The 24,071-nt window shown below is 38.8% G+C and overlaps 1 protein-coding gene across 2 annotated transcripts in view; it reads right to left on the reverse strand.

Annotated features, from left to right (window-relative positions):
* The window catches only part of ralgapa2 (Ral GTPase activating protein catalytic subunit alpha 2), a 207,635-nt gene that overhangs the window by 28,232 nt on the left and 155,332 nt on the right, over nucleotides 1-24,071 (reverse strand). For both annotated transcript variants that reach the window (XM_056255880.1, XM_056255879.1), the window contains 2 exons: nucleotides 20,772-20,930; nucleotides 16,134-16,261 (listed from right to left, as the gene is read on the reverse strand). In XM_056255880.1, the coding sequence (XP_056111855.1) occupies nucleotides 16,134-16,261; nucleotides 20,772-20,930 (287 nt within the window). The remainder of the gene's footprint in view (nucleotides 1-16,133; nucleotides 16,262-20,771; nucleotides 20,931-24,071) is intronic.

Below are 24,071 nucleotides of genomic sequence, written 5' to 3' on the forward strand. Positions count from 1 at the left end.
TGTGTACTTACAATATCCCAAAAGTCTCCGAAGATTTTTTATTTCAGAGAAATTCCAATTTTAAATAAGTGGCCGTCCCGGAAAAAAATGCCGCCTGTCAATGACGCAATATCCGCGCTATCCTCGGTTTCCGTTCATACTGCCATAGCCATGACGTAACCATGGCCGCGACTAACTTGGACTTGACAGAGCTTCACGAGTCACGACTTGACAGCTTTATTAGACAGGTGAGCAAATGTACATAAAACAAATCAATGTTATATAACGTTAGCTCAACATGATGAAATGTTAGAATATGGTCAGTATGTTATTCTAATGTTGATCTAGCTTACTGCTAGTTTCGTATAGCAAACGAACTAACACGTAGTATAACATTATAACTTTCAACACACATTTAAATGCCGTTTAGTGTGATAGTGTAACGTTAGACCAAGTGAAGCAGCGCTGCGTTCCCTCACAAGTTTAATTCGTCTAATAAACTGACCTGTGTGAGTAATCCAGCACTTGCGGGTAGTTCGGTAGAATTAAATGTCCTTATTCCTTTATATCCGCGGGACTCGCGTGTGATATCTGTCTCTTTAGCAATCGCGACCTGCTTCATACCACTGTAAATAATGTTAAAAAACATGAATGTTTGCACTCATCCATAAATATTATTAGATCCATCAGCTTGACAGCAAGTCCCATCATTCAGCTCATCACTGCGTCATAAACCTACGCCTTTGTTATTGTTAGAAACTGCGCCCTCTTGTGGTGGAAAAAACCTACATATTGTGCCTTTAACTCCAAATTCTAGTGAGCAGTCTTGCTTTCTACGGTCTGCATGGCACAGACAAAACCTGTTGATCATATTATCCAGCATGATGTCACAAATTAGCTTATTAGACTAATGACCTAGAATCAAACAAACAAAACAATTAATAAAAAAAATAACTTTTCAGTTATGGTCATTATACATTACTAGAAGAATCCATTTTTATTCAAATGAACATTTTTTTTCACTATCTTGGAGGATTTTGTACTCTTTCCAGATAAATGTTTTAACAAATTCAGACTGATAAGGGCTTTAATATGAGATGCAATGAGGGAAGTAATCAAGCCAACAAACCGCTACTATAAAAGGCAATTGGGAACAGTGGCGCTTTTAAAAGAAGTTATAATAAGATGGAGCCATCAAGGCAGACGCATCTCAAGTCAGAGGTGGGCAGCGCAGGTTCTTTGAAGAGCTCTTTTGTATCAGACACAGGCCTCTTTGTGATAAAAAGCTCCAGCATTTATAAAGCCCTCCTCACTGAGACAATGAGATTAATTCACATGCGAATATGCATTGGGCGCTGAATAATCAGCTAAACATGCGGTTCTGAATGGACATGGATTATAAGAGAGATCCTGTGATCCTCTTTTAAGGTATCAGACGAATGCATGGAAAATTAACAATGGTGTTAAACAATGATCCAAAATCAGACAAAGACAAAAAAATCTAACTCTAGTTTCAGTGAGAGAGAAAAATGCCAGTCTTTCGACAATATCAGTAGTACAGAATATTAAATTAATTAATTCAATACATGCCTTTACCACACATGCTGTTTATTAGGAACATGTAACCAAAAACATAATTAAATACAGTCAAGCTTTTTAATGGCGTTAATTATAAATAATAATGATTTGTCAATGAGTGAGGTTTATATAATATATATGCATGTGTTGTTTTGCTATATCAACTTTATGGATGATATAGTCTGATATAGTGAGACTATGGAGAAAAGCTTCAATTTTATCCAGAGGCCCAAACTGAGCAAAAATATGCAATTTGATGCAGCTGCTGATATTTATACAGTATGGCTAAAAATTAAGATGCAATTCTAATAGCTTGTAATGTAAATCAATGAGATCCATTTAACAGTATGATTATTCAAGTACACCTAATTTGCTTCAGTCCAGTAAGTGTTCAACTATTTTACTAAATATTACTAAAAATATAAAAGTTCTTTTTACGTTCACTTTTTAAAAATCAGTAAAGATTTCAAGCTAAAGGGGGAAGTTTTTTACAAGTATACTAAAAAGCCTTTTAAAAGCATGAACTATCAATCAGACGACAGAAGGCATGTAGTAGATTATGTGCGGCAGGTTTTCAGCAAAGGTTTGATCGTGTTGATAATTTAGATCCTTTCGAATTTTGAGTATCAAATATGATACAAGTAGGCTTTAAAGGGTTAATATTTATAGGGTTTACTATTTAACTTTGAATAAAGAAGCATGTTTAGTAGCAATTTGGCTTTTTCTGAGGCCTCAATTTTCACTGGTATTAGTATTACCTGGTGAACTGTTGATATCACAACAATCTGAACAATCAGAAATGAGAGAAAATAAGATTATGTGTAGGTGGGGATGATAACAGACTTCTGGAGTAGCAACCCTCCCTCCATCTTGTCTTTTTTTTCGGGGTGGGGTAGTGGGGGGGGGGGGGGGGGGTAATTCCTGCCTGCAGGCGCTCTGTGCAGTCAAGCGCACTATTACGAGGCAACAATTAAGCGTGATGTGGAAGCCGGCACCTGGTCCAAGGCATTCAGTGGCTTTCAGCAGCAGCTGACTGTACAGTGTCCTCCACACCAGGTGGTCCTCCTTCAATGACATTAGCTAGTGACTCCAGGGTTAATAAAGGGCCCGCATTGGCCCAGTGTGCTTGCACAAATCCCATTCACTTAGCCACAGACACTGGCTCTTTAAATGGGCTGACCAAACAATGTGCTCCCACAACACCCACATAAAGACAGCTCGAAACACAAGTTGAGAATGTTACTTGTCATCAGAAAGCATACAGGCTGTCTTTAAAATGTAAATATATCTTATGGATATACTGCTGGAGCAGCTGTAATGTTTCCTATTATTGGTCTCCTTTTCTGCACAATCACACTGCTGTGACAATACACACATACGGTATCTATATTTCTAACAAAATATTACGGTGATCCTTAGATTGTTTTTTGTTGAAATAATACGTTTAATCAATCATTTGTCCTATATCTAAGGAGAAAGGGATTAATATCATGATCCAACATTTTTAATTGTGATATATTTAGAGCCATACACCACCAGTCAAAAGTTTGGAATAATTAAGATTATGTTCACCAAGGCAGCAAAAATACAGTAAAAACAGTGATATTTTGAAATGTTATGACAATTTAAGTTTTATATTTGATTTAATTTATTATTGTGATGCAAAGCTGAATTTTCAGCATCATTACTCCAGTTTTCAGTGTCACATGATCCTTCAGAAATCATTCTAATATGCTGCTCAATTATTATTAATTATTATTTGTGCTTAATTATTAAAAATAGCATCAATGTTAAAAACAGTTTTTGTTGCTTATATATATATATAAATATATACGTGTACACACACTATACACACACACACACGAACAGAATTTATTTGAAATAGAAATGTTTGTAACATTATAAATGTCTTTACTGTTACTTTTGATTAATTTAATGAGTCCTTGCTAAATAAAGGTATTAACTTCTTTAAATAAATAGAAAAAGTAAAATAAATAAATAAAATACAATACAAGTATTAAGTTCTCAAAATATTAGAGTATTAAATATTTAGTGCATATTTAGTTTTTAACATTGATAATAATCAGAAATGTTTCTTGAGCACCAAATCAGCATATTAGAGATTTCTGAAGGACCATGTGACACTGAAAACTGGTATATACATATCAGATTATTACACAATATATTTGTGATCAAATAAATGCAGCCTTGGTGAGCATAAGATACTTTTTTCAAAAACATTAAAAAACAGTAATTATTCCAAACGTTTGACCGGTAGTATCCATTTGTCGATACCAAATGGATAATTCACTTTATAAAATGGAGATTACAAATCAATAAAACATTGTGATATCAATTGCATCATACTTATGGGAGATCAAGACAAAACCCTGGGCTGGTGTGGGGGAGGAACTATAAACACTTCCTCCGAAAGCCTGTGGCATCCTCACCTCACAGCTTTGTGCATTAACCCTCAATGAGACTCATATACATGACAACAGCTATAGATTTGTACTTGCTCTGCCACAGTAATTAAAAGGCTGTATGAACTGTTTGAAACCAAGACCTGCAAATCACAATGAGATGCTAAGAGCTTCCATTTCAGCAACATGCTGGATTGTCAGGCAATCAAAAGGAGCAGCAAAAATAAAAACCAATCGCACACAAGTAATGAAGTTCCAAACAGACGTTCGAAGATGAAATGGCCTCTGGTTGAGGCACTACTTTATAATGAGCGTTTCATAAACAAACAAATGAATAAGAATCACGGGGGAAATTACGGCATTATTATAGACATCCAGTGTGACGTTCTCATGCCAGGAAAGCTAAGGGACATCAGCAGAGCTTAGCCCTTCTCCGAGCAAACTGCACTCCTCTACTTCACAATGTAAAGAAGCTCCATTTCCACATCAAAGCCCGGCTGGAAAACAAGCATGATGCACACTTTTATGTTGCTTTGCGGTTTTTGCTGTTGTTTTGTTTATTCCCCCTATCCTCTTCGCAGAGACTCCGTTTTGTGTGAACATGCAAATGGAGAAGCACAAGGACATCCTTTAGCTCAGAACAATCACAGGCAGCGCGTGGAGGAGCCGTCTCTGCCTTTGAACTGTTTAAAGTGGTATTAATGGCCAACTTATAAATAATCAACTAATTCCTCTTTAAAGATATCCGCCAGGAAACTGGGAGCGCTGCAGTCTTTAAAGCAGCCTCAATGCGCAATGTTTTATTCATTTATTTTTTATGCTATGCAATGATTTGTTGCTTGCAAAACTTTATTAAACAGCAGATGCTTTAATCAAAGACCTTCCCCCCAGGCATTTCATTGAAATCTGTTCATTTGTCTTTGTAAAAGAATAATTTAAATATTATAGGCAAATTCCAGGGTACATTCAGCATAATCTGAGCAGCATCTGTGCATTCAGAAGTTTGGTGCTAATGTACATTAAGAAATGAATTGTGTTTTTGTGAAGAGTCCTCTGAATGGTCTACACTCACTTGAGATAAAGACTGCACTCATACTGTAAGAGCTTTCAATAAAAAGCGTTTGCTTGTGTATAGTGTGGGTCGCCTATCAATGCGTTTAGTTGCAGTTGAAATGACGTGACCCACTAAATCTCGGAGAGAATCATTGGCTGCCAAGTTGCTAATGTTGTTGGATTATGCAGAGAGAGCAAAGTAGACAACGAAAGTTATTATCGTGAATCAGAACCTGTACGACCGAAGAAGCAGAAAAGGTCTGAAGCCAGAAGACTAATGGCGCTTTTCCACTGCATGGTACGGCTCGGCTCGGTACGGCTCACTTGTGGCGCTTTTCCACTGCATGGTACGGCTCGGCTCGGTACGTCACGCTTTGACGCTTTTCCACTGCATGGTACGGTACGGTACGGCTCGCTTTAAATGGTACCATCTATGTCGAGGTTCCAAGCGTACCGCACCGATACTAAAATGTGACGTAAACACACTTTCTGATCACTGATTGGTCAGACAGAATCTTCACTACCAGCGTCATTGTATTTGCGAGACATCAAACCCGCTAGATTTAAACAGCCAGTAACAGCCACCGCTGTAGCACCTGTTTTAAAACTACTTGCTTGACTTGCTTGAAGAAAAAAGAAAGAAAAAAAAACTTCCAAAAAAGCAATGGCTGATTCGTGGTCAGTGGACGAAGTGCAGACGTTCCTCTCGCTGGTTGCCGAGGAGCGGATAAACTATAACGGTCAGACTATAATCCCACCCACTTTGAAGCGGTACTAACTGCAGTGGAAAAGCAAACCGAGCTAAAGCGAGCCGTGCCGTGCCGAGCCGAGTCGTACCACGCATTGGAAAAGCGAAGCGAGCCGAACCGTGGCGCGCCGAGCCGAACCGAACCGCACTGAGCCCTACCAGCAGTGGAAAAGCGCCATAAAAGACTCCCAAACATAAAAAAAACCCCTCGTCCTGCTCGCCACACTTGCTAAAAAAGTCTAAACTATCAATCAGACGACAGAAGTACTGTAGTAGATTGTGTGCGACAGGTTTTACAGCAAAGTTTTAATCATGTTGATCATTTAGAGGCCTTAAACTTCCTGCCTATCAAATATGATACAGCAGGCTTTATGGTCAAACACCTTTCCTGTACTTGTGCTCAAAACACAGTCAAGAGATTGAAAATACCCAAGGATACTCCTCATTTATGATGGCCAAGTATTATATAAATGGACCAACTAAAATGTGTTTGGTACATACATGTGTTTAATTAAATTGCTCTTTATACACCTAACTTTTTTTGGTGTAGTGTTTTATAACTGTTAAATTAGTGCCACAGCTGCTTGACGGAAACAACACGGGCGGCACAGAAGCATAAAATGAACGTATCTATCACGGGACGTACAATACAGTTGGCGGGTTATACGGTGGCTGACATTTGAGTGACATTTAGGGAAGAATTGGATATGTGTTGCATAAGAGAGGATAAGCAGTCTTCATTCAGGCCGAGAGAGCCAGAGATGAGTGACCGAGCTCTGGGAGATTGAATGGTAATCAGGGCACTGCTGATATTCACCGATTGAAGACTCTTGCTCACCATTGGAGGATTTCAATATCACAAGAGCCCTAGAGGCAGTATTCTTATCAGCAACGGCCTCAGACAAAGAAACCCCCCGAATGAGATATGAGCTTTAACGAGGGCCGGTGCTAAACAACCATGACGATTAGCCAGAGAAGAATCAGGCATGCATGAAGACGCAAACACAAAGGCAGGAAGAAGCCCCTCTCCTGCAAACCTGTCCGCAATCCATATCCTGGCACGCAAACGAACACGAGCCTTGAGACACCACAACTCTTTTGAGAAAGACTATCATGCGAAGAATACCTCCGCTGCCGCAGGCAATCTCATTCTAATGAGCGAGAAACAAAACACAAACAAAACAAAGCAACAGTGCTCTGGAAAAACGCAGTCCGATCTTGCGCACACACACACACACACACACACACACACACACACACACACACACACACACACACACACACACTCTCGTACATTCAAATACTCCCACACTTAAGTGCCAAAGCTTGCCAGAATTGCTCATTATCACTCCCTTTACAAGACTATAGACAAAGCGCGCCAGAGACAAAACCCACACACGGCTCATCAATGCGAACGCGTTCATTGTGTACAAGGGCGACAAACAAAAAGCGGAGCGACATCCATTTGGATAACCTGAGAGGGCTAACAGCTTTCTCCCAGAGTTGGCAGCCTGAGGAGGGAGGAGAAGAAAGTTCATTAATTAAACAGGGCTTGGGCAGACAGATGGAACCGCTAGCTGGATGCTAATTACTCTGAGAAGACGAGCAGGTTTAACACTCGTCCACCCCTCCTCCGCCATCAATCACAATTAGCACGGCTCTGAAACGTCCATCCCGCTCATCGGACCGACAACAGGAAGAGTGGGAGACAGAGGCAGGAACTGTGACCAACTGGACCACTTCATGTCTGCTTAGAACATGTTTCGCAGATGCACAGGTGTAGACTTGGGTGTGGACCGGAGGATCGTGCACCAGTTACGAGAAATGAGCAAATTAAATGAGCAAAAACTTTGGAGAATGCTTGCGAACTTGTGCACGCTCCCTTCTAAGGTGTGCCTGAGAGACATTTATCCTCTTTGCATCCTCACTGTTCTGAGAACATATCAGCTGAACCAGCGATACTCAGGTAAAACTGTTCAAATACAGTAGAGGGACACAACTCTTCACAACCAATATCCACACTGACTGTCTCTGGCTTTTAATTGTGCTTAAGAAAATAAGCTCTCGGTGTCTAGCATTTATATTTATGTTTTTGAAATAAGTCGCTTATGCTCACCAAGGCTGGATTTATTTAATTAAAAAAAACAGTATAAACAGTAATATTGTGAAATATTATGGTTGCACTTTCTTCTACAGTGGGTGCACTTACCTAATAAAGTACTTGGAAATAAAAGGTAACTACGTGGATTGAGGTTAAGTTTATGGGTAGGTTCAGAGTTAGCTACCCAGATATTGTAATTACTTTAATAAGTATATTATAGTATGTACATGCGAAACAGGACTGTAAAATAACGTGCTACCAATATTATAACAATTTAAAATGTTTTTTATTTGAATATATTCTAAAATGTAATTCATTCTTGTGATGGCAAAGCTGAATTTTCAGCAGCCAGTTGTGCTGCTTTATATTTTTGTGGAAAACCGTAATACATTTTTTATTTCAGGATACTTTTAGGAAGAGAAAGTTTACAAGGAAAGTATTTCATTAAATTAAAAATTATTTGTATCCAAGTAAAAGTCTTTACTGTCATTTTGTATCTTATATGTATCTTATGGAGCCCAAATCTTTGAATGGTACTTTGAATGGTACAAGAACCACTGTGCACGAGTAGGGGACACACATGTAAACATAGAAACATTATGTCTAAACAAGAACAACCAATCAGCCATAAGAGCTAATTTCACTGTGTACTTCAAAACTTGATCTATTTGTACAGCATATAATGTTAAAATCCTTGCTTGGATGCAACCGTTTATCCATTGTTTCGCATTTAATACAGTCTCTAATCCACAAAAAATAAACAACAACAAAACAGGAGAATACTCTATGCCAGAGTGCATAAACACAAGCTGGCAGGTGCCAACAGGAGCCACTCTCACGCTTTTCTCACGCGGTTTAGTAACGTCACTCCTGAGGGAGCATTAATAAAGGAGCAAGCTCTGTGTAACTCTACCTCTCTCTCTCACACGTACACATACGTACACGCACACGTACACACACATACACACACACACGCGCTGGGGGATCCAACCCTGATCTGGCAATGGCTCCTCCATTCACAATAGTGGCAGAACATGGACAGATGTCAAGCATGAATGCCTAATGGAGTGCTAGTGAAATTTTTTTTTTTTCTTCGTTTTGTGTGGGAGGAGACGGAGGTTCAAGTTTAAACGTAGATTGTCAAATTCAATCACATTGGCGCAGACGTTCTGTGACAGAAAAAAATATCAGAGCAAAAAATACAATAGCTGCTAAAAGGTGCTAATTTTGTGAAAAAATGGTATGATTTTACCCCTGTGCACTTTTTAACAGAGGTTCTTTCTAACAGAGCGGCAAAACAAAAGAAAAAGGAGAGTATCATCAAGTGCGTATTTCATATCAGGTTGATAAAGTATGAAGGAGTTTGACCCAGTAGCATGCAGTACTCATATCGAATTAGACACGACTCGATGACCCGGGAGTCTTCCTGCTCCCTGCGGAAATTTGATTAAAAAAGCTATTGAGGATCCCGAGCATGATGATGATGTGCAGAAAAGAAAGCCGAGGCTGCATGGATAAACATGAAGTACATGAGATCCATACACACATCTATTACATTTGCCACCTGTTTTTTCTTCTTTTATCCATTCCCTGAGTTGTTTACTGACCTGTGTTTAAGTCCTGGGTTTACCATAAGAGAAAATCCCCCACGGGCATTTGTGTGTGCGCGCGCATGAGTGTGTGTGTCACTATTCTTTGTTCCAGGCATCACAAGCAGCAGGAGGGGTAGAGAGAGCTAGAGAAGAGTAATGCTATGAGTCATTCAGTGTTAGAGAGAGAGGGTGGGTGGGAGAATACTTGAGTATTTCATATAAAGAGGCAGCAGTGAGACGCCATATGCCATATGGGCAAAACTGACTTTCCACTCATGGCTGGGCTTGACAGGCCTGTGGATGGGAGCCCCCCTTGATTGTGTGTGTGTGTTACAGAGGCTATGTTCAGAATAAAATATATATTAACTTACCAAATAATTTACTTACTGGGCTTGAAAATATAAAGTGAAACAGTAGGTATTATTTCACACAGTGGTATGCTACACTATTGTCACACACTGTAAAAAGGTTAGTTGAGAATATTTCATCCATTCAAAAAACTTGAGCCATTCAGATTTTTAGGTTCTCTTACTTTGTAGTACATATATATATAGTTTTATAGAACATTTAATATGTGAAGTGAACAACCCTATGCAAAAATATCTGGATATAGTTTTAGAAGGTTGTACATAGACCTCAACATATGATATATAAACCTAAAAAATGGTGACAATCAACAAATGCAAATGATGAGCTCTTAACAAAACAAACAAATTCATAATAATCTGAAATAGAAGAAAGTGCTGTAACGTAAAAAAAAGAAGAAAAAAAAGCACGTCACCTTTAATATTTAGCAGTCGCAAATATTGAGTCAAGAAATCATTCTTTATATTGGAAAGAGAAAGTTGAGTGCATTAACTTGTGGTGTAAAGTGTTTTATACATTGCATTTTATATGAACTGAAGCAATAGCAAGGGTAGTATGGGAGTTTGCTATTCTCAACATAGTCCGTAGACTGTCTATGAATGTGTGCAGGCATGAGCGAGAAGAAAAGGAGAGAAAGAGATGGGTGGTTGAGTTGGTGTAACTCACTGATCTGAACACACTGGACTTTGTCAGGACCTCCAGTAACAGCTGGCAAGTTGGGAGACCCAGGAAAGCAGACTAGGGAGGGGGACAAACATGGGGCCGGAGAAAGGAAAGTGAAAACGTGCTTAGAGACGCTGAACTGCTCTCCACTGAGACATCGTCTCCCAGCTCTCCACTCAAAGATGCTCATATCAAAAGGGAATCTTCCCAGAAACATTATTTATGTAAGGATGCAAAATGTAGGCATGAATGGTGCCCAATGCATTGGAAGTGCACAGTACCGTTGAACATACATAATGTGCGCTCTCGCGTTTCTGTGGTGGTAACAAACCTAAGTGGTTATTGGGACATCAAGGGGGTTTCAAATACTGTCAGCTGAGCAGGGTTATTGAACTAAAACTTAAAGGTGGGGTATGTGATTTTCTTTTTTGACCATTTTTTCAAAATCACTTGAAATCCTATTCCTAACCCACTTACAGCCAAAATGAAAATTAAGCAATTTAATGATCTGTGGAACGGGCAGGACTCGAAAAACTCCAGCCAATCATTTCCAAGACCACCTAGAATCATTGGACAGTAAGTGCCTCAATCAAACGGTCGTGCCATACCCCCTCCCCCTCTTCGAATGGAGTCCCATACCCTACCTTTAATAAAAAATATAACTTTAAATAAAATAATAAAAATGACAAAAACAATGAAATTACTGGTACTGGAACTGGAAATATATAATAAAAACTAATTCAAAATATGAATAAAAACTATAATAGTATTTCAATTATACTAAAATATATCAATTGACCGTTCGCAAAGACCCGCCCCCTTTAGTTACTGTTGCTATGTTCGACAAGCTTCACCGCTCTCACGCCACACACCATGTTCTCACGCAGTGAAAAATACAATCGCGCTGACAGAAACAGTCCAGGTTACTTTTAATAGGAAACAAAGTCTCAACTTTCATATTTGGTCATTTTTTTGAAAGAAATTTAAACAATAAATACCGTTTTGTGGCTCTTTAATGTGTCCGACAGAGCCTCAGATAAAACTGCTCGTGAACCGATCATCTCTTCCTTCTAGTCAATTTATAGCATAGCATGAACATGAATGAACATAAGAAGGAATGTTGTTTTAACCGCGGAAAGACGTCAGTACACTCCATTTTTCAAGTTCAAATCCTCCAACGTTAATCTACTAACTCTCCTGACTGCTTTGTCAGACAAAATGGCGGATTCGGCGAATGGCGGATTATGATTGGTCAGATCGCCTGTCAATCAAACTCCCTGCGAAGGGTCAATTATACTGATACTTTTTACTTTTGGTCTACACTCATTTTCAACTGAATTTCTTCAGTCTTGTCGATACAAACATTTGTAGAAACTGCTGCACCATTATTTGAATGCTGTTATCTACTATTATACTATGTTGGTCTATTATTGTGGTATCAGTCATTTCAAATGTACATGGCCCCAAACGCCATGCAAAAAAGCTAAATATGGATGTCACTAGGACAGTCTCTTCCAGTTTAACTAGGTGGTTCTTAGCCAGAATAATCTGCAAATTATCGGCAGTCGAATGTCAGACTCTGCCTCAACACAAGAAAGCATGTAAGCCATTTCATCTCATTTGACTCAACCCTGACAAGTGACTTCAACATGATGTATGGATACTGTGCTTCAATAAGAAGCTACCATGAACACAGTCAGATGTAATATGGTGGGATGGCCACAATGACATCCAAATGATCACATTCATAATCCTCACCCTAAATTGCAGGTACTTGTATTATGGTTTATATGAGACCACATTCCCAACTTACCCTCGACCATCACGGGTGCTAAAAGCTGAATCTCGCATGACTGACGGTGGGTAGGAACAGATTATGGCTATTGATTGGTGCCTAGAGAAGGATCTGAGCCAGGAGAAGAGAGGGAGTAAGCAGGCTAACGCCATCGATTCTTGTTCAGCAGGGGAGGCAGCAAAGAGACTGAAGGTCAGTGAATCTCTGCCTCACCTCTTAAAGGCCACTGGACTGCCATCGCAAGCCCATTTGGATTAAAGCATCTCAGCTTCGTGCAGAGAATGACAGAAAGAAAGTGAAAAGACAGTGTATGACACACTGACCGTAGGCCAAGATAGGTCATATGGCATTAGAACAACACCAGGGTGAGTAAATAATGATGGAAGTTTAATTTTTGGATAGACAATCCCTTTAAAAGGACCCATTATACTCCTCAGCAATACAAAGAAAGAGAATATGAAGGAACACAAGGGTCTCGTATCGGCTGAAGATTTATTGATCTTGTAATATATCCTAAGTTTCCCTGCACAAGGCTTCATCATGGCCCACTTCAAACTCGCAGCAGCTGATGAATCAATAATCAAGACGCATTATGCGCGACGTGAAAGGTGTCAGCAGGAGTGAGGACTCTCCATTCAAGCTAAGCCCTTTGGAAAAGCATAATCCCAGAGTCGGGCGGGACAGAGATCCATAGATTAGCTCCGCACACTCACCTGCATACACGCATACGAACACGGACAATGGAGCGCAGGGGTGTGGGACAGCACAGGGCACAGGGGTGGATTGCAGTGCCCCATGCCAAGCGCTGGTGGTCATTTCACCAAAACCCATCCAATTAGAGCTGAGTGATGGTGTATCCCGCTGGAGGCCAGAGAGAGACACCTGCTTTTATCAGCCTGTGCAGGGAGTACGAGGACTCGCTTTCAAGAAATATTCAACTAATTACGTTGGAGCACCAAGCACAACAAGCAGGAAAATTGCAGGGATCCAGACCCATTGTGTAGCAGAAAACTCCAGAGAAGATTTCATCTCCACACAAAAACAGACGTCTTTTTTAGACTGCGAGGCAAGGTCATTGTTCTGACCGTGAGCCACAGACTGTAAGAGAGAGAGAGAGAGAGAGAGAGAGAGAGAGAGAGAGAGAGAGAGAGAGAGAGAAGAAAGAGGAGGGAACCAAGACCACGTTCACACTGCAGTTGAATGTGGATCAAATCAGATTTTTTCCCCCTCATATGTGATGTAGATCTGTTTATGGATGACAGTATAAACGGTAAAATTAACACTCAATCTAACAATTCTGGTCTGGGCTGCTTTCATACATGGAAATAAATCATAAATGTATCAGATTTTACATAATGTGACTTCAGTGTGAATATTGAAGTTCTCAAAAGACGATGGCGTCAGTGAAAACATCGATGTTGAGGTCCCATTATTCCAGGCTGAAATCTCCACAGAGCTTTTTTTTCTCCGCATTGTAATGTAATCTGAGTAGAACTTACTGTTCAAGAAAAAATGCAAGGCAATGCTTGGTTCTATCCATCAGTTATTGATTGGATTTTGGAGATGTTGGAGGTAGATCTGAATGAGAGCTTGCAGTCGATTGAAAAAACAAGGGGTGGGTTTAAGCAAACAAAGTGATTGGAGAAGTCTGGCATATGTCCATATGCCCACCATAGACAAGTCTGTCCCAGTGTTGTTATCGTTAACGTAAAATAAAATGGTTTTAAAAAATTGTTACTTGAAAAAAATAAAAAAAATCAATAGAAATTTTAGATGAAAACTAAAAAGTAGAATTTGTTTTTTAAATGTTGTCTTGGCAACTACCTGAGAGAAAAGTTGAAGTACTAAAATTACGAACTGGAAGAAAACTAAAACTGAAGCTAAAACTGAATTAAAGCTATTAAGAAATATATATAAAACACTGAATAAAAATGACAAAAGCACAAAAAATCAATAACGTTAAGACCTATTCATATAGAAAATAGGTAATGTGAATTTTCTGACAATGACAACCAGAGGATTTTGCACCCGCCTCGCTACCCTCATAATTAATTACTGTTGTTTTATTTATGCGGGTCAGTGCAGGAGCGCCGTCTGTTCAAGCCAATGTCTGACATGAGACACATTTTAAAAGTCACAACCTTAAAACCAACTACAACAACAACAAAAAACTCATTTGATCAGAAAACTGGAATTGGGCTTGTGTTGTGAACTTGGACAACGAGATGAGATGAGCAATGGAAAGACAAACAGAGAATGAGTGAGTGAGCGAAACACACAGAGAGGATGCGTGAATGTTGAGCAGATGTTCTTGTGACGGACAGATAAGAGACAGTGGTGTAGAAGCAGCACCCAAAAGCAGATCAATTATTCATAGAGACAGATCAAGTCATTGCAGGAAGCTGTGAAAGCAGAATATCCTTAATGGCCTTTCACACCCTATTCACAAGAGACAATTAACAGTCACACACACACACACACACAATAATGATCATACTGACGCAATATCATTCCAGAAAGCAAAGAGCAGAATTAAAAAAAAAATCAGGCATGATGCAGCAATATCTACTTACAGTATGATCCACAGTATTCTCTTAAGCGCTACAAGTGTAATACAAGCTTATTATTACACAGGGATGGGAATACCTCATTGGTCAAAACATTTTGAAAATCTGTTAAATAGATGCACTATGCATATGCACTACTTATTTCTATTTTAAATAAATGCTTTTTACTGAATTTATAACAACATTTTTGTTAAAGTCAACGCAGCCTTGACGAGCACAAGAGACTTGATTCAGAAACATTAAAACAATATTACCAACCCCAAACTTTTGAATGGTCGTCTAGCACTCTTTCTTCTCAAATATCAAAATTATATCCCCTCAAATCAATATTTTGTGACCATATTTTATTTATTTGATAAGAAGTCTTGTATTAAATGGGATAATTTGCAGTCAAAAAGCAAAAAGTAATGACCACTGTTTTATGTCAGTGTTCCTTTAAGGTTAATTTTGTGATAATTGGCAAATTAATTCATATTTTCCCATATACCATGACATGCACAACTGGTTGGCTCACTTTCCAAGAGTGTTGATTTGTTATTTACAGCTACACAACTTGACATATTACATTACTTCACTTCTTGCCAAACTTTTTCAAACAGGTAACGGCAGCTTATGCTGTTTTTAGAGAGAAGTTCTACATGCAGATGAAAAAGTTATGAGACAAACAAATATACATTTAGTAATAGTATAAGCATAACAGTTGATTCCTGACCACTGAATTATTGATGATTAAAGCCACATTTCAAGTTGGCCATTGACTTGTAATAATTACATAGCGGGTTTCAATCTGCTCATTAGTTCCATAGAAAATATGCACTACCTAGGAATTTCTCATTGTCAAAATCATTCTAGTGCAAAACAACATTTGCTCTCCGAAAATTCCCAGAATACACCATAAGCATTCAAGCGTACAGAATATTTTGACTTACCGGAAAATGGTGCATTATTAAAAATACAGCTGTTCATTGTCTTCGCCAGAAATGGAGGACGAGCTGTACTTTTAACAGCTATAACAAAGAACAACAAATGATGCCAAAAAAGAATCATAATGTGCTCATGCCGTCTAATACAGCAATAGTGATAATGATTACCACTATATTTAGTGGAAGTCATGTTCACCATATAATGATCAGGGAACTACAGTGTATGAGACACACTCGGAGTGTGTTTTCTCTACAGGTACAGTTAGCACCAAAAGCACTTACAGATACTCGAATGCAGTGATCTGACAGTCTACTGCATCACACACCACAACGGTTAAAGGATACAAACTCTGGTAGAGCGGCAGTCGAGACTTCACGGCCCTGCTTGCATTGATGCACGTGGCCCGAACCAGACTGGGCAACAGCGTTCCAGTCACTATCGCCCCGTCGAACAGAGGCCCGAAGAAAGGAACCTGGTCAAGAGAGGGTTTTAAACATTAAATCACTATACATGAAGTCTTAGCCCGATGTTGCATGTGATGTGTAGCGGAGTTACAACAGCTCGTGTCCTTAGCAGCTTGCAGACACGCACTAAAATGTCAGAAACTGTTCTGCCTTTTATGTTCAAACCGAAGTCGGACAATAATGGAGAGACTCAAGAGGAAGAGACAACCTGTAGAAGCAACAGGACATTTCTGAATGGTTAGTTGATGAATTTATGAGCTTATGTGTTGTTATCTTTAAGTCATTGATTAGCATTATTCTGTCTGATAATCTATAAATCGCGTTCAGGGGGCGGGGCTTATGTAAATTTTAGGGTTGGTGATGTCACTAACCCGGGAGGAATGTCGTGTAGTCTCTACCAGCCGTTTGTTGAAGTCCTTATAAAGTGATTTCTGTAAAAGTAAAGATCTCCCTTTGCTTTGAGCGTTGAGCGTCGTAACTTTGCAGATGTTGTTAACGCTCAGCAACATTACACACTAACTAAAGTTAGAAAAGGTAAATTCATTATCAACCACCCCTTTAAACATTAAATCCCTATGCATGAAGTCTCAGCCTGATGTTGCATGTGATGTGTAGCGGAGTTACAACAGCTCGTGTCCTTAGCAGCTTGCAGACACGCACTAAAATGTCAGAAACTGTTCTGCCTTTTATATTCAAACCGAAGTCGGACAATAATGGAGAGACTCAAGAGGAAGTTACAACATGTAGAAGCAACAGGACATTTCTGAATGGTTAGTTGATGAATTTATGTAGCTTATGTGTTGTAATCTTCTAGACATTGATTAGCATATTCTGTCTGATAATCTATAAATCGCGTTCAGGGGGCGGGGCTTATGTAAATTTTAGGGTTGGTGATGTCACTAACCCGGGAGGAATGTCGTGTAGTCTCTACCAGCCGTTTGTTGAAGTCCTTATAAAGTGATTTCTGTAAAAGTAAAGATCTCCCTTTGCTTTGAGCGTTGAGCGTCGTAACTTTGCAGATGTTGTTTATGCTCAGCAACATTACACACTAACTAAAGTTAGAAATGTGAATTCATTATCAACCACCCCTTTAAACATTAAATCGCTATGCATGAAGTCTCAGCCTGATGTTGCATGTGACGTGTACCAGAGATGGGACCAAGTCACACATGTGCAAGTCTCAAGTAAGTCTCAAGTCTTAACCTTCAAGTCTCAAGTAAGTCCCAAGTATTTTTTTCCTGGGCAAGTCAAGTCAAGTCAAGTCACAGGCTATGTCAAGTCAAGTCAAGTCAAGTCTTGTAGTAGGTCAAGTCAAGTCCAAGTCAAGTCACCTTATTATTGTAATTTTACCTGCAGAGTTTGATCTATGGGCGTCAGTTTGGTTTGAAATGAACAGAGGCGCATTCGGAAGTGCATTTGGGAACAATGACGCATTCATTCACTTTTCTCTTTCACGCAGGTCATGTTTTGAAAGATGGTGTCCTGTAGCTTACTAATTTAAAGAAATAAAAATGTATACAAAAATGTGATGTCCGACTTCTTTTATGAAGAAGAAAGCCTTAAAGGGGTCATATAATGGTACATGCACTTTTACAAGTTGATTGTACTGAAATGTGTGTTGGCAGTGCCTGTATGTATGTAACCATCATATAATGATAAAAATCCATACAGTGGTTTTGTTTTAATCTCCTTATATGTTTTCCCCTGCCTCAAATCGAGCCGTTCGAGCCTGTGACGTCACAGGCTCGGAAGCCCCTCCCACGATTGTTGAATGACAGCCGCGTTTCAACACAGACCCGCCCTCGCTCGTGAGAGCGAGCTGTCAATCATAGTCTGCGCGGACCGGCGCGGTCATTGTTGATATGCTGGAGCACTGTCTATGAGCAGAATGGCGTCTAAGCGATTGTGGTGTTCTGTTCTTGGGTGTAATAACGAACACAGTCATTTTAATGTTCCTAAATCCGAACCGCTGAAGACGCAGTGGTTGAGTTTGTTTTCGAAGGGAATATTCCCCACGAGCAACGTCAATGCTCTCATGTTTGCGCGAATCATTTCTCACACCAGACTGCTTTATAAACGAGGGTGAGTATAAAGCTGGATTTGCTAAGTAGCTGCTCATGAAAAAAGATCGGTACCAGATATTCGTGTTCCTGCTGAATCTCCAGAAGAACTGAAGTGAGTGTAACGTTTTATTCAACTTTATATTAATATTTATATCTTTGCAAATCGCTAGCTGCACACTTCACAATGAATGCGTCTAAGGTTTACACTCAGGGTACATTACGGCATGTTTTCTATGTATGACGTTCTCAATATAATTCATAATTCCACGTTTATACTGAACAACGCGTTATGGTTATTGTGTTATTGTGTTACAAACGGTGTACGCACAGAACAGAGAGGCGGGGTGAGCAAATTATCATTTAAAGTCATATGCACTGAAACGGCGTGCTGAAAACAGAGCTGTTTTTGACCAAGTAAAATAAGTGTTTTCTTACAATACTAATGAGAATTTTTAATTAAAGTATATTACAAACTTTTAATTTAGACCCCAAAGAATCATATTAGCTTGTACAAAAATGGCATTATATGCCCCTTTTAAGTTTTCAAAAAGCATTAGACATATGACCCACTATTCTGCTTCGTGTAAGTTATTTATCAATGAATTCAAACGCGTTGGCTGGCGCTGAGCCAGAGACATACGCTCTCAGTGCTGTCATATATCACAACTGTTCAGTGTTTTCAACCACATCATTTTTATTTTAGGTTTCAGACATTTAAATACACATAACTACTAGCAAAAAATATATTTGTAGTTTGTAAAATATACACTGATGTCTATGGAAGCGTCAATAATAATCATTTCCATTATAATAAGACGCACGTTTTATTCATATCAGATACACATTGTGTAAGTAGCTTTACATTTTACCCTATTCTTCTCCCAGTTCACCGGTCACTTACTTTCATGTATTTCGTGAGAAGTTGAGAAATTGACGTGTTGTAAACTAACGTTAACATGGCACTGCCCATTCGCACATAGCCTACAGCTCAACTAACGCGATCATTATAAAGGTGTTTAAACAACAAAACACATCCACTTACACATACTTGACAATCGGAATATCAGTGTTGCATGTTATAGCTAATACATTTGTGAACATTTTGAATAAAACAGGAAAAATGACATAAAAGCAGATCATTCATTCAGCGCTGTGTTGTGGTTGCGCTGTGTCACTTGACAAGCAATGACGCGTCACCATGAAACATTAAAGTGAGTGACAGGTTCTAAATAACGGTCGCCTAGAAAAACTCACGCTGGGGGATCAGTTAGAATAGTTTAAACTTACTTGTGAAAGGGTTAATGGCTACTTTAGCTATTACATTAGCTAACTACCAACTAACATTAACAAATTGACAAGCACTTACTGGGCAGAATGGCTCTTCAAATGACGGACGAAATTGGAGGTTGTCGTCTGGCTGTCCGCAATGTTAATGTTGTAGCCTATGTCTTGCAAAGCGCTGTTCGTCTTTTGCCATCGTGTGAATAATTCTTGAAGCCGAAAGCAATGACCCTCGGTACCCCTCCGGCTGACATTTTGATGTGATATCTGATCTAAGTGGGCGTGGTGTGCGTAAGGTACGAGGTATGACTGATGATAGTGTCGTGATCAACTTTAAAACATTTTTTTATATATATTTTATATTCAAACTGAAAACATGATGTGATTAACACTCAAGTCATTCAAGTCATCGTGTCTCAAGTCAAGTCAAGTCCCGAGTCTTTAACTTCCAAGTCCGAGTCAAGTCTCAAGTATTTCATTTTATGTCAAGTCAAGTCACAAGTCATAAAAATAGCGACTCGAGTCGACTCGAGTCCAAGTCACCAAGTCACAAGTCCCCATGTCTGACGTGTACGCCACAAACAGGAACAAATCTATGAGCAGGACAGCGCAATCTAGTCGATGGATAATGCAGTACTTCCATTCGCCAAGGCTTGCATTTATCGAGCGGATGACATGAGAGTTAGTTGAGTGGAACGGCAGATAACAGTGACACAGCTGAGGGAATTTCACTAATTGCAGCCGGTGACATGGTGGAGGAACCATATATATCTGACAGCATCCAGGCCACTCAACACAGAGCAGTCAAGGCTCGCAGAGGTGATGTGTTTACGAGAAATTACAAATGATGCACGCTTGGTTTCTCTGGGGATCTAGTGGCAGACGCGGGAGGAGGAAGATGAAAGGCAGCTTGACCGCGATGAGAGTGGCGTGCCGACAGTGCAGTAATGGACTCTGAGCATTAGTGCTTTCAGGGAACAGACAGGAAGAGATACCATTCAGCCACAATCCACATATCCTGACAATCAACCAAACATCGCACATCCTGGCGAAGATCTCAAGACGCCTCTGGAGAGGCATTTCACATAATATATGAAAATCTGGCAAGTTCTGGTGGACGGTTGTGGTTTTTAATGTAACGTAATGCCATTATCTTCACGATGTGGGGACGTACCTGGGTTTTTTTCAGGATCTGAACAAAGAACATGTGGTTTTTCATCGGGTAGATGATGATGAGGACATCTCCGAAGTCGGTGGGAATGATTCCTCGTCTGTAATCCCGCGTGTGCTCCGACCACACAATGTGCACTTCATCGTTTCCCAAGTGACGGAGCTATGACCAACCAGAGGCAAAACGCATCAATAAATCTGACACAAAAAAATTGTAAACATTAGTCATATAACTCACAAGGGCTTCATGTCGGAGAGAAAAAAACAAACAAACACAGATAATCATTTGTACAGGGCAAACATATTGAGTTAACAGAAAAACAGATTCTTCGAAAACACACTAAAAAAGGTTAACTCAACCTCACAAACATGTGTGTTTTCTTAGTGATCAACAATAATTCCAGAAAGAAAAGACTACATGTATTTTAGTACATAACATCTCCTGTAATTATTTTGGGAATTTTCAATCTGAAGACAAACGAGGTGGAGAAATTGGGTTTATTATGTCTCAATCATTTAAACAAATTGGCTTTTGCCAGAAAATTGGACAGATTTTCATTTTACATAAAAATATACATACATTTGTAGGAAATGCATTTTTCAGAAGCTTATTTTGGCAAGGAACGTGAAATACATGGGTGCCGAGAGTCTGAATAATATGTAGTTCTAATGTTGAAGCACCAGTAAAATATTGCAATAATTTGTTTAATGTTGTACATGTGGAAATCTATGTACAACATTAGCTGTCAAACCTGTAAATGCCTTTAAGTTCAGGAAAGAGAAGTTCAAAATAATAAAAATGTATAAATTGTTTCTAGAACTCGACCGGTGAGGGTCAATGCTGATACAGATGTCTAGAGAGCTGGTAACATACTGGTAAATCTAAATGAATTCAATAGTTATTCAGCAAACCTCAGCAAATAAATGTGTATCTATCCATTGACAAAGCTGTTGGTAGATTCACTGATGATTTTTTTTTTTTTTCAGAGACAGATGCAGTTGTAACCTAAACATATTATTTGTCTAGTTATTAAATTTTTTTTTTTAATGGTCAACTGCAACAGAGCCGTCACCTCAGGAGTGCGGCGTGCCTTCAGTAGCGTTCGCCAACTATATACAAATTATTTTAGAGCTCTTTGGATTCAAATCACTATATTTTCCTTATTCATTTGAAATAAAATTACATTACATTAATAAACTGTATATTTACATTTATTTAATTATTTATTCATTAAATTATAAATGAATAGGTAAGCCAATATTTTATTACGATTTATTTTAGTACGGTAGATTCTGACAATTAAAACAAACATCAGGCGTGTGTATCTATGACATAAATTACTGCTTTATTTGTTCAGAAACGGAAGTATCTTAAAATGTTATTTGTGTATTGTACTTTTCATATTTTTAGTATAGTACAGCAAAACTACAGTGCATCCAGTAGGCCATTTCATGGAGCTGTCCACACTGGAAACTCCGACCACACGCAATCATACATAAAACTATATGTTATTAAATAGTATACAAACAATTATTTAATTTACAAATTCCGTGCTTGTGTTTTTTTCTGCTTTATTCGATGCACGTGTTTCTGAATATTGCTTTATCTAAGCTAGTAGTCTACAACGTTTAGATTTTTTTTCAAAGTTTGCGCTTGTGAAAACTACTTTTAAAAATGAACTGCCAAAAAGAAGTTTGGAAAAATGGATAAAAAAAATAGTTTGGTAACACTTTACAATAGGGTTAATGTATAAACTAACATGAGCTAACCATGATCAATACATTTGTTACTGTATTTATTAATCTTTGTTAATGTTAGTTAATAAAAATCCAGCTGTTCATTGTTTGTTCATGTTAGTTCACAGTGAATTAACTAAGATTAATAAATGCTGTATAAGTGCAGTTCATTATTAGTTCATGCTAACTAATGTAGTTAACTAACGAACCTTATTGTAAAGTGTTACCAGTAGTTTTTAATGTGTGATACAGATACTGCAGTATTGTTATCAACCAAATTAAGAGAATAATGTGATAGGCATATCGCCCAATCCAATAGTAATGCACACATGAAGTGATAAAAAATGATTTTTCATACACGGCATCATTCACTGTTCCCAGCATTCACTGTCACTAAACAAAACAAAAGCAGGGCAGACAGACCATAAAGCCTTAATTCCAAATGATTAACAACAATTAAGTGGACTATTAGCAAAATAGTGAGACATTAAAGTGACCTCTGTAATCAAGAAAGAGGAGTCTTGGAAGCATTTCGCTGCAACAGTGTGGCCTTAAGCGAGCTCTTGTCAATGAGTCGTTAAACATCTGCCGATGCACCCAAGCCTAATGAGCCATTACCAAAACATGTCCTCTTCACCAAAAATGCAATTACCACATTTCCCCATAAGCCCTTAATTATGCTAATGGGCTAAAATTAAACAAATCCACAACAAGATGATTGGGTCGGCGCATACCGATCCATTTGGAGAGTCAGCAGAAGAATTGGCGGCATGTAAACAGGTTGGGGGAAGAGAGGAAATGCAACACACATCGCACACATACAACAGATGCCATTCTCAATGAAAGGGATCAGATGTTAAAGACTGCAGACTTCTTCGAATAGGGTGAAGTAGAAGGTGCTGCTGAAGGAGCTGAGGGTGGTTGCCATGCTGTTGCTAAGGTGTTCTATGCGGTTGCTAGGGTATCCGGCCCAAGCCAAAAGAGTCCCTAAGAGCCTTTGATGTGCTGGTCTCTAGATATAACTCGGGTCATTCCACCAATCAAAGGCTTTGGGATTTTTTTCACCCCATTTTATCACTCACCAGATGGAAATCACAGGGATGGCACAGCGTTTCTTAAACCACATGACTTGCGGTAACATTATGTCCGTGTTGGACAGGACTATTTGCCAAAGTTTAATAAGGGTATCTGCAGATTTTTAAAATCAAAGATGTTTTACAAATAAAATGAATACAGAATAAATTGTGTATCTACAGTAATATTATCTTACTTAATTAAACAGGCTGGGGCATATATTCAAAACAGGGTAAACATTTTAAATAGGGTAACCAAGTTAAAAATACTTGACATGTTTTATTTAAAATGTACTGAAATTGGTTTTGTGTACCAATATATAAATACATATGAATTATAGGTCGACTGATTTTGGATTTTGCTGATACGATAATGTGCTTAAAAAAAAAGCTACAAAATGTTATTGTGCCGATACTAGTAAAGTCTATATACCGATTGTATTAAATAATGTTCTTAGTTTAGGCCCAGAGGGAAGCCTCAAGAGTTTAATAAA

The sequence above is a fragment of the Rhinichthys klamathensis genome, unplaced genomic scaffold (assembly GCF_029890125.1).
Source record: "Rhinichthys klamathensis goyatoka isolate OS25496 unplaced genomic scaffold, OSU_Roscu_1.1 h1tg000123l_1, whole genome shotgun sequence".
NCBI lineage: Eukaryota > Metazoa > Chordata > Actinopteri > Cypriniformes > Leuciscidae > Rhinichthys > Rhinichthys klamathensis.